General features: G+C 39.8%; 2 protein-coding genes across 3 annotated transcripts; both read left to right on the top strand.

Annotated features, from left to right (window-relative positions):
• Nucleotides 1–1,534: 1,534 nt before the first annotated feature.
• Nucleotides 1,535–6,657, top strand: LOC148089712 (uncharacterized). The gene is made up of 6 exons (XM_087785131.1): nucleotides 1,535–1,670; nucleotides 2,869–2,931; nucleotides 3,006–3,125; nucleotides 3,829–3,980; nucleotides 4,146–4,409; nucleotides 5,761–6,657. The coding sequence occupies exons 1-6, from the start codon at nucleotides 1,603–1,605 to the stop codon at nucleotides 6,369–6,371; spliced, it is 1,278 nt and encodes a 425-aa protein (XP_087641257.1). The 5' UTR covers nucleotides 1,535–1,602; the 3' UTR covers nucleotides 6,372–6,657.
• Nucleotides 6,658–7,338: 681 nt separating this feature from the next.
• Nucleotides 7,339–15,270, top strand: LOC148089711 (homeodomain-interacting protein kinase 2-like). Of its 2 annotated transcripts, none has more exons than XM_087785120.1 (13): nucleotides 7,339–8,226; nucleotides 9,860–10,059; nucleotides 10,125–10,316; nucleotides 10,386–10,567; nucleotides 10,864–10,987; nucleotides 11,654–11,779; nucleotides 11,871–11,945; nucleotides 12,018–12,175; nucleotides 13,176–13,229; nucleotides 13,869–13,985; nucleotides 14,069–14,161; nucleotides 14,227–14,390; nucleotides 14,837–15,270. In XM_087785120.1, exons 2-13 carry the CDS (start codon nucleotides 9,865–9,867, stop codon nucleotides 14,950–14,952), a joined length of 1,596 nt encoding a protein of 531 aa, XP_087641246.1. In that variant the 5' UTR covers nucleotides 7,339–8,226; nucleotides 9,860–9,864; the 3' UTR covers nucleotides 14,953–15,270. The 2 variants fall into 2 exon arrangements, with proteins under 2 accessions (XP_087641246.1, XP_087641238.1); XM_087785112.1 differs by having other exon boundaries at nucleotides 13,869–14,003.
• The last annotated feature ends 231 nt before the right edge of the window (nucleotides 15,271–15,501 follow it).

Here is a 15,501-nt window from a genome sequence, read left to right as displayed (position 1 = left end):
GTGACGTCACGAGGGCGGCGGAAGTCCAGACACTTTTGTCGTCGTGTTGTATCAGTGTTGTTACTAGCATTAAGTTTTAGTTTTAGAATTAAAATCATTTTCTGTGTAAAATATATATTTACATACAATTTTAAATACATATATATGTATACACAATTGTATATGTAATTGTTTGCATTTACATCTGATGCAAATTTATATGAAGTTGTTGTATGTGTTAAACAGGCAGCAATATATTTATATAATATATTATATATATATATATATATATATATATATGTATAAAAAATGGTATATGTACTTGCTTTTCACTTACATCTGATGCAAATTTAAATGAAGTTGTTGTATGTGTTAAACAAGCAGCAATATATTTATATAATATATAATATATATTAATATATGTATAAAAAATTGTATATGTAATTGTTTGTCTTTTACATCTGATACAAGTGTAAATTAAGTTGTGTAATTTGTTAAACAGGCAGCAATATATTTATATAATATATATAATATTATATATATGTATAAAAAATTGTATATGTAATTGATTGTCATTTACATCTGATACAAGTGTAAATTAAGTTGTATAATTTGTTAAACAGGCAGCAATATATTTATATAATAAATAATATGTTATATTATATATATATATAAAATGTTATATGTAATTGATTGTCATTTACATCTGATACAAATGTAAATGAAGTTGTGTAATGTGTTAAACAGGCAGCAATTTATAGCAATTTTAGCTATTTATATAATATATAATATATATATATGCTGCCTGTTTAACACATACAACAACTTAATTTACATTTGTATCATACATAACAATAAAGTACTTTAACTGAGAGGATTGTTTATTACTTTGTTGGTAGGTACTCGAAAAAGGGTGCAAAACCAACACCATAAATTGCAGATTTTTATTAAAATGAAATCAGCTCAGACTTTTGCAATAATTGAAACGGATTTATTAGACTATAACTTGCTTTTTTTTCCCCCCAAAGTCCAATTTAAATATCCAAATGAGAACATGTGTTTTAAAAGAGTCCAGTCCCAGACATTTGTACATGTGGCTTTAACTAAGGTTTTGTGGAACAAAGTTCAGGTCAGTTGCTGTCAGTTCAACCTCAGAGTGAGAGGTTTAACGACATATGTCAAACATTACGTCAGATCAGGTGCAAAGAGGAGACAAGATCCAGATCAAATATGACTGGAGCTGAAAAAATACAATGAGAGACACATTTGCAATTACAAATTGGGCAAATATGTGTTCTTTTGCTTGCTCTGGACTTTACTTTGTGTCAGTTTTGAGCTATATATTAATATTCTCTAGGATAATACGAGGTCACGAGTGAGATATTGCCAGAAAATATGTTATTATTCTATGATAATATTATCTTCAGATATTTAGTGTTTCACTGACCGTAACTATTTTGTTCCTAACGAGTCACTGTAGTGACGTCAGTAGGTACGCGTCGGCGGCCACGCACATGCGCAGTGCGCGCAGAGTTGATGCTGACAGAACGCGTGTTTTATTGACAACTATGTTTGTTTACATGATAAAGTAAACACACCTGGTCGATCAGAAACGTACCAGCGATGGAGAGAAAACGAAAAATAGTGAAGGCTCCTGCCGAGAAAAAAGCCGAAGAAGATCCGCTTGACATGTAAGATAACATCATATCTTTATCAGTTTGTGTGAATATTCATTGGTTTTCAGGCTGTGAAAAGTATTTTGAAGGTAAGAAGATAAAATGACTGCAATGCTACTGATATACACCCAGCAACGTAGTTACTGATATATGTTTTTGTATTATTTCTGTCATAAATTGTCTGATTCTCGAAAGTCAATACAGACAAATAGAACAGAATTTGCATTGTTTTGTTTTTATTAAACTAACAGAGGAAATAATTCCACAGCTTAAGGTTAATTATTAGTAAAACTGATTTCATAAAATAAATGTAAAAATGAATATATTTATCCTAGTGGCTAAACTTTAAGTTTAATCAATAATAAAATTCATTTTTTTAAATGTTTCCTGTTTTTTTTTTATAATTTTCTGATGGCAAAGAGTACAGTTATAAGGTTATAAGGTATAATATTTAGAATAATTAAAATATTGTGTATTTATGCTATTTATAACATATTTGAACTATTGTTAACTTATTTAAAATAATACTTATATATACATTAATTATTAAATGCACTATTTAAAATAGTATGTATTTATTCTATTTAAAACATATTAGCACTATTGTTAACTTATTTATATTTATACTTTTTATTTATACATTCATTCTGCTGTGTTTGTGTTTGTGTTGTCAGTTTTGAGCTATATATTAATATTCTTCCCGGATAATACGAGGTCACGAGTAACATATTGCCAGAGAATATGTTATTATTCTATGATAATATTTTCTTCAGATATTTAGTGTTTCACTGACCCACAGTTATTCTATTTATACTTTTTTCTGATGGCAAAGAGTACAGTTATAAGGTATAAGATTTAAACACAGCAGAATTAATGTATATATATTTATACTTTTTATATATACATTCATTCTGCTGTGCTTCACTGCTGTGTTTTCTGTGCAATGACAATAAAATGAAGTCTAAAGTTCTATTAAGCCCATGCATATCGTCCCAAATATATAGAGAGAAGAAACAGTATTCATTATATCAACATTACATCCTCATCTATCTATAAACGGCAGCTGTTATAATATTATAATGTACAATTTTCGATTATTTTTAAATGTAAAACGTGTTCTTAGAAGTCTGTGAGAACTGCATGCACAGGATCAACCTGGATGTTCTTTATACAGGTAACCACAATGTTGACTCTCTCCATTTTGTTGTCGTAGAAAACCTGGAGAAGAGGTAGAAGCGGAGGAGAGAACATCTGCTCTGGATCCGTCCAACAGCAGGTACCAGAAGTTCGAGTCGACGGACGGATGTTCTTGAATCCTCGCCTCAATGTTTCCATTTTCTTCTTCGACAGTCGTCAACTCGGCCGATCGGAGGCGAGCGATTCTTCTTCCGAGGACAAAGATTGTTCCTCGTCGGAGGAGAGAGAGGAGCCAGACTCCGACGATCCGGACTACACACCAAAATGTTCCGGGTAGGAGGCAGTACACACTTGTACACGCATGCGTAGGTGAGAACCGATCAATCCTCCTCAACAGCACGATAAGAAAAGACCTTCCCGTCCCACTAAGTACTGGACCCAGTCATTTTATGTGGTCTTTAGATTGAATTAAAGTTGATTAAGATTATTTTTTACATGGTGGAGTAATAAGTGTTTAAGGTAAGATAAGGAACAGAGTCGTAGAGCCTTCAAGATTGAAAAGACAATAATCAGACTCAAAAAATCCCAGTTTTAACTGTCTGTGAAATAAACATTCCCCCAGTTTTTCTTTGACAACGTCGATGATTGAGCAATAAATGAAAGTTTGTTTTTTTACTTTTAAATTTTATTGGACATTCTTAAACCCTTGTAAAAGGAGACAAAAACACTCACTAATAGATGTGTTTTAGCATCTCTATAGCTATACATTTTGTCCATCGAGCATCGGCTTCGGCGAAAAATATTTAAAAAAAATCTAAAATTCAAGCTGAAACCTTGTGTATTTTAAATTAAGCTAAGTATGACAGCAACACTTACCCCTCAAAATACAGGAAATAATGTTTCAGAGCGTCTAGACTTTTTCCAGGGGGTCATGCCCCTTCGGTGCTGGTCTTAGATTACGTCACAAATATCTCGCCCCCCCATACGTCTTCTCTCTTGCTTTCCCTGTAAGTCTTTTTTTTTTCTACTGCTGCAGCCTCAACAAGCCCAGGAAAGATCAAGAAGATTACGTTCGTGAGCTGAGTTTGTCCGTGATGCGAAGGAAACCTTCAGCTAAACGCACCAAGGCTGAGAAAGAGGCGTCAGAGGATTCTGCTTCCTCCCCACAAGAGGGCGCCATAGAAAAAGGTCAGCATTAAACTTGACTGTCTAGACGAGACATAAGGTCCAGGTGATAATTATTTAGATGACAAAAATGCTTATTTTAAGGTTAAAAAAAAAGGTAAACGAAAGACAACAGGAGCTAAAATTATGAATGATTTAAAGGGAAACTTGCTTTTCTCTGTTGTTCAGACGACACTTTGACGCCTCCTCAGCGTGATGAACGTACGAAGCCCTCGGGCGAGCAGCTCAAAGAGCAGCGCGACTGTTTCCAGCCGCTGCGCCTCCACAAGAAGATCCACAAATGTCACGCATGTGGGAAAGTCTTCCGTCACAACACTCATCTGCAGCGACACCTTTTGATCCACTCCGGGAAAAAACCCTTCAAATGCTTCATCTGTGCGCGAGGCTTCAATCAGAACGGGAATCTCAAGACGCACATGAAGGTCCACAAAGGTCGGTGAATAAAACCAGACTTAATGATAGACTTTGCACTTTTTCACTTCCATGCATCCTTCTATAAGTGGAGTATATTTAGTCATCAAATACGCCTTTCCATGTATGTTTTAGGGGTGTTTGTTTCTACACGTGTAACCAAAGCTTCATTCTGTCGTGTAGTTGCGTCTTATAACCACTAGTGGATTTTGCTCAATTCAAACGGAGTCCGACCTAATCCCATTACAACAAAGCCCTTCCAGTAGTAATACATTTTTTTTATTGTAGATCCAATTCAAATAGGTAGTTATTTATAGCTAACAGCATGTCAGCTGAATCACAGAGCTTCCATATTAACTGTATTTTTCAGACTATACGGTGCTGTCAAAATCCTTTAATTTCTCAAAATTAGAAGCGCTTAGGATGCGCTGGGGCTGTGTGTTGGCAAGAATCTGGCGTTAGGATATGTATCACAATTCATGTGTGAAGATCCTTTTGTGCACTTCTTCAGGTGTTGTTGCCAGACAGACAGAAATGTTTATTCTACCGGTGACTTGACACTAACCCGAGTTGAGCTTGTAATGTGTGTGTGTGTGTGTGTGTGTGTGTGTGTGTGTGTGTGTGTGTGTGTGTGTGTGTGTGTGTGTGTGTGTGTGTGTGTGTGTGTGTGTGTGTGTGTGTGTGTGTGTGTGTGTGTGTGTGTGTGCGTGTGCGTGCGTGTGTGTGTGTGTGTGTGTGGGGTCAAAAGTTCTCCCACATTTATCATCAAGCAGAGTATATTTTATTACCCTCAAGCTTTATATCCGAATATCTTTTAGCATTAATTTAAATATTATGGTGTATATGTATATAACAATTTTAATCGAACATTTGGCACCAAAGAAATGACAAATTATTTCCAACTAGTGACCGGAGCACACAAATTAATTAATACTGTGAATATTTAAGTGTTAATTGTAAAATAAAACATTGAATGGTCGTCCTTTATAAAAACGCTATTGAAATATAAACCAAAAAATAGCTTGGAATGAAAATAAAATGTTATTTTAAAGGGAAAAACAATAAAAATAATAATGAATATAAAATACAGGATATCGATACCGTATCTGGAATAAAAATATTGCGATATATCGATATTTTCTAACAACCCGACAGTGCGCCTTGATAAACTAAGAAACTTACGTACGAAGCACCCTAGTATTACTCTGCGATTATCGTACTATTACTCTACGAGGCTCCTGAATTACACGTCACATGAAAAACCAAAACCGCTGGTCAACGGCAGCTCCGCGTGACTTCTGGAGCACAGAAGAAAAAAATGTGTGAGCGGTTATTGCTGGTCTTGACGATCCTACTATGTATCTTCTCACAGGTGAAACCAGCTGGACGTTACTTCAGGACAAGGGTGACCCAAAGGAATCCCCGGCGACGGTCAACGTCTGCGGCGACTGTGGGATGGACTTCCCTGAGCCACAGCAACTGGAAGAACATCGGCAGATTCACAAGAAACCGTTCGCTTGCCTCGACTGCGGAAAAGCCTTCAAGTGCCCGAAGTATCTGAAGGTCCACCGCCGCACCCACACCGGAGACTCGCCGTTCCTCTGCCTCGCCTGCGGGAAGCGCTTCCTGACGGCGGATTCGCTGAAGAAGCACGAGTTCCGTCACAGCGGGGAGAGGAACTTCCACTGCGACCAGTGCGGGAAGTCCTTCTCGCAGTCGTCCAACCTCCAGATCCACCTCCAGTCCCACAGCGGCGAGCGTCCGCACCTCTGCGCCGTGTGCGGTAAAAGCTACTCCAGACCGGCGACTCTGAAAACCCACCTGCGGGTTCACACCGGGGAGACGCCGTACACCTGTGGTATTTGCGGGAAGTCCTTTTACTACTATCAAGGGTATCAGGCTCATAAGCAGGTGCACAACAAGAAGCCAAAAATGCAAGTGAAACCTCTGGGTCGACCGAAACGACGGAGCGAGCCGTCATGACGGGGACGGCATGAAACTCGGGCAGGACACGTGAGACTTGGACGGGCCTCGTGATCGACGTCAGTGCGTTGCTGGTTAATATCAAACGGTTGTTCACATCATGAAAGTGTCCTTTTGTTTTCAGCCCAACGACAATGCTTAACGGTTAACACTGTAGCTTGATGCTCTCAGTCCAGTGCTGTGTCTCAAATCGCATACTACTCTTAGTATACTAGAAGTTAGTATGCATCAGGATAGTGTACGTACTAACTAGTATGCAAATTCTCCACAGATAGTATGTCTCAAATCAAACTCTGCTGCTACACACTAACAGGAAATGACACGACAGCTTCTTCTTCTACTACTATTTAACGATGTTTCAACCAGCTGTTTGAACGCTATCGCCACCTGCTGGCAGCACGTTTTGCAAGTTTGGAAAAAGAAATATAACATAACATAATATAGAACATAATAAAAATATGAGAAACAAAACATTCGCGAGATATTTAAGCTGGTATCAGCAGCGAAGACGTGTTTATCCTCCTACTCCTGCTGAAAATTCACCTGTAAGTATATGAATATATATGCATATATATATGACGTAACTTCCGTTTAAAATGTCACTAAGATGGCGGCTGTTTAGTATGGTTAGTGTCCATCGAACCATACTCAGTTTTGTGGGCGTGTTAGTACGCCACTTTAGTGTGCATGGCGCAATAAATTTCGCATACTAAGAATTGAGACGCACTAACGCACTAAAAATACTAACTTTGAGTACGCTAGTATGGGATTTGAGACACAGCACTGGTCAAAAGGATCCAGATTTGTAATCATTTGGATCGGGTAACCCTTCTGAGTTTTTATGAAAAACAACAGGTTGTGGGGTCAAGTGTTTATTTTCCGGGGACGAAAGCACTAATAACCTAAGCAACAACTTCTTTTCATGCTTTATTTTATGACAACTCATCTTAGACACAAGAAATAAAAACATGGACAAGAACAAATAAACTGTAAATATTTTGGAAAAAAGTCTTAAATAAGGTCTTAATGTTAATTTATATTAAATATTTAACATGTTTTTTATTTACTTATAATAATAATAATATTTGCTATCCAACTCTAGAGATTTCTTTCACTGGGAGAAGAAAATTTGTATTAAATTCTTACTTGAATAAACTGCAAGGCTTTATTTGAAGCCCATGTCTGCTTCATCAATGTACCAGTTTAACAAAACAAAATGTAAATCAACGTTTACACACAAAAACAATACTAATTATTATTATTTTCTCAAACATTTTCTTTCTGAAATCCTACCCCCTGTTGTGATCAGGATAAACCTGTTCTTACAGGTTCATTTTCTATTCATATCTTGAAATTTTTAAACAAGACAAGCGGAAGGTTCGATTTAGAATAAAAACAATGATTTGATGAATGTACCTTAAGTTGAACAAGACATTCAAACTGAGGAGCGAATGAAGAAAACAAGGTGCTATACTCATTTTTATTTGTGACTATATTAATGGGAACTGGTTTAAGACGACCTAAGTTTCTCACCCAATAATCTGGTCAACCTTCATCTTCCTGAGGCTCTTGCACGAAGAGTCCTGGATCTAAAACTTCAAATCTCTTCTTTTGATCACCTCAAAACCTCTCTTAAAGCGGACATCAAAGAGCCTGTGGTATTTATACAACGTCATCATAGTACCGACAGGTAACATCAAAGTAAGCTTTCACATAAAGGTGCCGACTCTGACAGTGTTCTGCCCACGTCTACTCTGATGACTCTATTATGTACATAACGTTGTTTTGTAACCTGTTCGCTTGATGACCTAATTATGCTCTGAATCCAAAAGGTGTTCCTGGTGGAATCGCACAGGTATGAAACCTCTCAGATGTTATGTTGAGTCTAAAAGTCGAATTGAAGTCATAAATCTTTGTAAAGAGAACATCATGAATGTATTTTGACAGTTTCAGAATTGGTTAAACGTTGATGAGCGAACAAGCAATTATCTTTGTCATTTTTAATGTTAGTTTTGTTATTGATACCAAATATCTGCTGTTAAAAATCTCCTTGACTGTGTTAAGAACATTTATATTTCTTCCTGCCCAGTCAGGTAATGGTATGAATAACCTTCCTCAAATATAATGGTTCATATCCATGATCCAGAACATTAATGCTGGGCTCTTTCTCTTGATCCAGGAGACCCATGGTCCCTAAGAGGGACACAGCAATTTGATTTTTCAAAATGTGATCCCTTATCTTTCTCCTAATCCAGTACCTGGATGGAAGAAAAAGCAGAGGAGCTAGCATGTATCCCTGCGTCACCCCAGAAAGACAGACCTCGAGCCTGTCATTCGACGCTGCTCCAGACGCTTTGAAGGAGTCAGTTACACGAGAGATTCTGAGCGTCTTTTGAAGGGCATCACTAGCAGAAATGGGCAAACGAGTCCAGCTATAAATCAGAGTCTCCACCCTTGTTTCACTTCCCAGTGCTCAGTTCGACACGGAGCACATGGAGTTAGTCAACGGCATGAAGTCAAACTGCTGAAGACAGTTGAGCTGCTCAACAATACCAGTCCCATTTACATTGAGCATTAAAAACAAATTTCTCACACTATGATAGACACTTATGACCTCCCAAAATATGATCCCTACTACTCTCTCTACCATCCCTTCATGGACAAAATACAGTTCAGTAAAGCAACTGTATCATTTATTCTGAACATACATGTTTGTATATATAAAAAAAAATAGCTTTCTTATTCATCTGGGCCCAGAATTAAGATGCATTCATTCATTTTGCTGCTTATACCCTTATGGGGGTGACGGATAGAAACTCCACACAGAATGAAACTGAAACTGAAAGGTGGCAAGATGCTTCCAACTGGGAAGTCAACTCGCAACCTTCTCACTGTGAGGTGATTGTTGTTGCCACCTTGTGCTCGAATTAAAGAGTCTAATCTTCAAAATATACTCAAGAGTTTCAGGGTTTTAAATGAACAGCTAGTACAGGTAAATAAGTCCAGGTAGAGGAGTTGAGGTATCTAAGGGTCTCGTGCACAATTGAGGTAAAGATCAGCCTCCTCATTCTTGAGGTGTCTCATCTGTTGTGGGCGTAGAAAGAGCTGAGCCAAAAGACAAAGCTCTCCATGTACCAGTTAATCTTATGTTCCTACAATCACCAGAAAAAACAAGCTGCCGTTTGAATACATGATTCTAGATTCTAAAATTCACTTAGAGAGCTTAGGAAATGGACCAGTTTGGTTGAACGAACCAACAACATGGGGATGTCCACGTCCTTCTTCTGTCTGTATGGATGCTTATTATTAAAGGTTTGATGGTACAATGAGTCCTCCATTACTGAAAATATGATTCAAAGCAGGGACGGAAGTTTACAGGTCTGCCTGATCCATAGTTTACCATGATATGACAGAGGTTCGTTGGTTCTTCTGTGAAGTACCTGAGGAACCTCTCAGGCTACGCTTCATCTTCCCACTTTCCCCCCCAGCTGTGATGAATTCTCAGACGGAGATGGAGTCCCTGAAGGCTGAACTGCAGCACAACTACAAGCTGATGCACGTTCTGGGAAGCGGAAGCTTTGGAATCGTCATCAAGGGTCTGAAGAAGGGAAGCGGCGAGATGGTGGCCTTGAAGATTCTGAATCGAAGCGTCACCAAGAAGTCCAAGAAAGTCGAGACCATCAAGGAGGTGAGTGCAGCCGTCCGCCATGACAGAACCTGCGGAATCCCCTTCTTCAACGGACTCATTTTCAGATCCGAATCCTGGAAACACTCAGGTGTTTGGACGCCGACAAATCCAACATTGTGAAATTCTACGAGTATTTCAGCATGTTCGACCGCATCTTCATGGTGTTTGAGATCCTCGACATCAGCCTTTTCCAGTACATGCACCGGAGACACTGGCTGCCTCTGCCCCTGGAGGGCATCAGGATCATCATGTCTGACGTGAGGACGCAGTTGGAGCTCCACAGGTGACCCCCAAGCATAACCCTCGACCTTGTGTTTTGCCATCAGATCGCGACAGCTCTGGTCGCCCTGACCAGTGTTGGAGTCATTCACACCGACCTGAAGCTGGACAACGTCATGCTGGTGGATCAGAGGAGAACTCCGTACAGAGTGAAGATCATTGACTTTGGTATTTCGTTGTTGAAATATGAAGTCTCTCCAGGACTGATCGTTCAACCGCCGGGGCTCAGGTAAGCGTTTCCAGCTCATCCATGTTTGCTCTGTTGCGTCTATGTAGTGTGAACTCTGGTTTCCTCTCACATTCGCAAAGAATACAGAGGTCTATCTCGCCTGCCGAGTCATTTAATTTGGTCCGCTAGCTGGTTGTCTCGCAATCAAAACGTTTAATAAAGGAATACAAACACGAATTGTACTCGTATTTAAAATGATATTGAAACATTGCTACGGAACGGTGAATTAAAAGCATTTTTTCCTGCAATTTACATGAAAAGATGGAACAATAATGATCATCTTTTCTCTGTCAAAGGTCTCCCGAGGTTATTTTAGGTCTCCCGTTCTCCGAGGCTATAGACATCTGGTCTGCCGGCATGATTTTGGGCCACATGATGTCTGGGTGTTCACTCTGCCCTGTGAAACACGAGTATGAGTCGGTGAGTAACATATTGCTTGCTATTAACTAGAGGTATTTTATTGGCAAGAATATGGCGATACGTATCGCACTGCAGGGTCAACGATACAACATATAGTGACAAGAATATATTTGTAGTATTGTCCAGTACTTGACTCTGGTGTTGTAGTATTTACAGACCACATGACTCTTGACGAAGTCGTAACTGCTTTCATTTGTTTTGAAACCAAAATATGTCCAAACATCAGCTTTAAAAGCTGCTAGAGTCACTGTATCCTCTCGCCCTCAGTTATTGTTGGATCTCCCTGGATTTCATTGTTTATTTAGCGGTGGAGGACGTAATAACTGCTGCCATCTAGCAATTGCAACACAAAAATGAATAAACGCAGTGAATATTTGCATGTTAATTGTACATTTTAAAATCAAATTATTTTTATTTTAAACACATTCATTTAACTATAAACCATTTAAGAACTGTGGTTAAAAGCAAAACAAAAAAAATGCCAAATGTCTTTTTCTTCTCCTGGTAAACTAGATTCGTTCTTCACTGCTCAAAGCTCGGTGGTAAAATCGAGTGTCCTCTCTTTTCTGGAAATACTCTGTCCTGGTGAAAAGACCTGCTGCTGCGACTGCTCTACACCGATCCTTACATTGCAACTGTAGCTGAACTGAATACTGTTGTGTGCAGCTGCTTTACATCATCGAGCTCCTGGGTGATCCGCCGAAAGAAATGCTGGACAAAGGGCTTTACACTCAACTTTTCTTCAACAAAAAGCGAACGTTCCCCTTCTTGAAAATCCTTTGGACTTTTAAGGTAAAGTATTATCGTGAACTATTTCATCATCATCATCATCATCATCATCATCATCATCATCATCATCATCATCATGTGACTTCGTCCGCAGCACCCCAGTGAGATGATGGCTAAGTTGGGCGAGATCAACTCGCAGAAACTCACCTCCATGGACGATATTGTTACAGTAGGTCGTGGCGAACGTGTGTGTTGGATCTCTTGTGTGTGTGTGTGTGTGTAAAAAAATGTTCTTCGTCAGTTGCGGATGAAACACGAGATCAACCCGGCTGGTTTGAAATGCTGCATGGACCTGCTGAGGGGGATGCTGCAGATGAACCCCAGAAGAAGAGTTTCAGCCACAGAAGTCTTGAACCATCCTTTCATCACCCAAGCTAACCTCAGCAAAGCTCCCAGCAGGTATTTTGGTTTTATAAGCCCCGCCCACTTAAAAAACACTTCATTATCTGGAGATGAAATCTTGTTGACCATAACCACACCCACTCTGCTGTGATTGGTCAAGCATCGAGGTGACAAACCTCAATGCTTTTATCGTCCTTTATCGTCCTTCATACCTGGTCCAACAACCAAAAACTGTTAACTTTTCAGAAGAAGAAAATACTTCCTCCCATCCTACTTCTGAAACCATTCGTGACGTGTCTCACTCGCAGTTGTGTGAGTTATTGAGTTATCAATACCGAGGGTCTCCACCTCCAAGTGACTCATTGTATAAACAAAGCAGGGCGTGATTACAGCTGGCTGGAGGAGGAGCGAAGCCATTGTTACTTCATAATGGACTCCGCTCTTGTAACCTCTCTTTCGCCCAGATTTCAGACTGGGGGATAATTTTATGAAGCAATAAATTAAGTTAAAAACATGGTCAAGACTTCAACATTTGAAAGTTTTCCCACCATTTTTCTCACGTTTGTCTGTGGGATGTATTCCGTAGTTGAAAATAGTGCAACAATCCATTTCCTAGATAAACATCTTGTTCACCTGAGGGTTAATGTTGACGCTCCAGTAGAACAAAGTTTGCTCCAACTGTTATTTTGAAATTTCGCCCGGATCTACTTCGCTTTTTTTTTTATCGACCAACTTCCTGCCTGAACAACCTACTACCAGATCGTAGACGGAACACCGTCTGACACGGACTCTTTTCTGTTTGTGGGTCACTTAAACAAGGCAGGCTAGTGTTCATGTTGCCATGGTGATATATGAACATGAGATAACGTATAGTATGTCAACAATTCCAAAATGATATCCAGACAAATAAAAAACCCATTTTTCGACCTGTGACTCAAACCTTTTAATGATTGTTTTACTTTTCTTGATGTAAGTTTTACACTCTTGTCGTAGATAAATAAAGTTTTACCTTACCTTACCTTACCTTAGAGTGACGTCTCGACTGTTCTTTTTGCAGCATTCAACCTGATCAAGACACGTCAGGATCAAGTCAATCGACAACAAGTAAAAGGTTTGTGGTGATCTTTATTTCGTTAAAGCTAAACCAGACTTGATCAGAAGCTTCTGAGTATTGTTTAAAGCAGACCTGAGCAAAGTGCAGCCCGGGGGCCACACGCGGCCCTTTGACTTTATTTATGCGGCCCTGGTAATGTCAAAGTATGATCATGTATAAATGGTTCTAATGCAAGTGTATTTTGTATTTATTATTCATTTACAACACTTGTTTACTTTTTGTGTGTAATTTCTTGAGTATATATTAATCCCTCAAAATATTTTAAGTTAATTGAAGAAATGTTTTGAAAAAAACTCATATATATATACAAGAATAAAATAGCAGCTTATTTATCTTAATAAATGTCACAGTCTAATGTCCTTTTTTTTAGCGATTTTTTTCGTCTTTATTTTTTCTCGACGGCCCCTAACATCATTCACAGAATTGAATGTGGCCCTTAAATAATTTTAATTGCCCACCCCCCGGTCTAAAGAATCACGAGAGTGAAATCCACAGTGACTGGTCGTTCCTGAGTCTGATTATGCTCCAGACTTCTGCATTGCGCTTTTCCACTTTTTTTTGATGTGTCGCATTAGTAGCATTAGCCTTGACATGTATCTGTGTCCTTGGATACTCATATGTGGATTCTTGTGTCAGACTTTCTGAGAGTTCCTCGAAGGTGATGTCCCTCCAGGTCAGTCAGCCCCTGACCGAGTCGGCTCCAGGAGACGAAGCCGCCGGGCTGGTGAAGAAAAACCTCCGCAAGCGCTGCAGGTTGTGTAGCCTCACACAGTAAGACGGTCGACATCATCTCCGCCTGTAGCCACGCTCGCTCACTCCCCCCTGAACCTCCTCAGGCCCTCCTTCATGAAGTCCGAGTCCGACGACGCCGCCACGTTCCTGCAGTGCAAGAAGAAGCAGTACAACTGGTGGAACCGCTGTTTAAAAAAGTGAAATATCCACGTTGGCTCGGAGCCCGGGGGCCATAGCTTGCTCATGGGCTTGTGTTGTGTAGTTCCCAGGCTCCCCTGAGGCAGTCCACCATCAGCACCAGATCTCAAGATCACACCGACTCCACGCCCGACCCGACGTCCGACACCATTTCTTACGAGTTCACCTTCACCTCCCTGTCCGGCACCCCCTCGGCACCGGATCCAAACACGGGGTCCAGCAAAGCCCGTAAGAAAGACACCGTCCCTGTTCACGTGACGCTCGCTAACCAACTCTTCTTCCGCTTCTTCTTCTTCTGCTTCTGCTTCTGCTTCTTCTGCTTCTGCTTCTGCTTCTTCTGCTTCTGCTTCTTCTGCTTCTGCTTCTGCTTCTGCTTCTTCTTCTTCTTCTTCTTCTTCTTCTTCTGCTTCTGCTTCTGCTTCTTCTTCTGCTTCTTCTTCTGCTTTTGCTTTTGCTTCTTCTTCTGCTTCTGCTTCTGCTTCTGCTTCTGCTTCTGCTTCTGCTTCTTCTGCTTCTGCTTCTGCTTCTGCTTCTTCTTCTTCTTCTGCTTCTGCTTCTTCTGCTTCTTCTTCTTCTTCTTCTTCTGCTTCTTCTTCTGCTTCTGCTTCTGCTTCTGCTTTTGCTTTTGCTTCTGCTTCTTCTTCTGCTTCTGCTTCTGCTTCTTCTTCTTGTAGGATTTCATGAATTTAAGAAGCATAAGAAGAAGACCTGGATGAACAGGCGATGTCTATACATCAGACTGAAGTCGTGGTGCAGCGGATGTATTCCAGAATGTCGGAAGGTGGAATGACCGTCAACGGGTGGTTCGGATCTCCTCAGTGGGGAACACTCTGACCGTGACACGCTGGCGCTGGAACATATCATGTCCTGCTAGCTTAGCATGAAATGATGGAAGAACAGGACTTTAGATTTTCTCTTCCAAGAGTGGACGCTTCTCTTGAGGTTCACTTTGAGGAGGTCAGGTGTTGCTGTCCTGGTCTTGTTCCTGCTCCCACCCAGAATTCCAACGGAGATGAGGTCCACAATGAGGCACAATATGGTCGATAAGTTGACTAAAGTGGACTTATTTACACTGTGACTTTAATGTGCTGCTAGTCTGTGGATGGAAATGAACGCGAGGACTGGAAATATGTGATATTTATTAAAGTTTCATGAAATATACACGTTTATCTATCCGTCTATCTATCTGTCTGTCTGTCTATCTTATCTATCTGTCTATCTATCTGTCTGTCTGTCTATCCATCTATCTCTCTGTCTCTCTCTTTCTGTCTCTCTCTCTTTCTATCTCTCTATCTCTATCTATCTGTAAAAACAGAGGTGCATATCATATTTTATTTTG

Source organism: Callionymus lyra, chromosome 1 (genome assembly GCF_982586985.1).
Source record: "Callionymus lyra chromosome 1, fCalLyr1.hap1.1, whole genome shotgun sequence".
Lineage (NCBI taxonomy): Eukaryota > Metazoa > Chordata > Actinopteri > Syngnathiformes > Callionymidae > Callionymus > Callionymus lyra.
Note: the sequence above shows the minus strand (reverse complement) of the source record. Positions and strands in the feature narration are given on the sequence as shown.

Excerpts from the sequence above, each read along its gene's own strand:
- LOC148089712 (XM_087785131.1), top strand. The coding sequence starts at position 1,603 with ATGGAGAGAAAACGAAAAATAGTGAAGGCTCCTGCCGAGAAAAAAGCC. Across the intron at positions 1,671-2,868 it reads GAAGAAGATCCGCTTGACAT|AAAACCTGGAGAAGAGGTAG; the intron begins GTAAGATAACAT and ends TTGTTGTCGTAG. Across the intron at positions 3,981-4,145 it reads AGAGGGCGCCATAGAAAAAG|ACGACACTTTGACGCCTCCT; the intron begins GTCAGCATTAAA and ends TCTGTTGTTCAG.
- LOC148089711 (XM_087785112.1), top strand. The coding sequence starts at position 9,865 with ATGAATTCTCAGACGGAGATGGAGTCCCTGAAGGCTGAACTGCAGCAC. Across the intron at positions 10,568-10,863 it reads GTTCAACCGCCGGGGCTCAG|GTCTCCCGAGGTTATTTTAG; the intron begins GTAAGCGTTTCC and ends TCTCTGTCAAAG. Across the intron at positions 14,004-14,068 it reads AGGTTGTGTAGCCTCACACA|GCCCTCCTTCATGAAGTCCG; the intron begins GTAAGACGGTCG and ends GAACCTCCTCAG.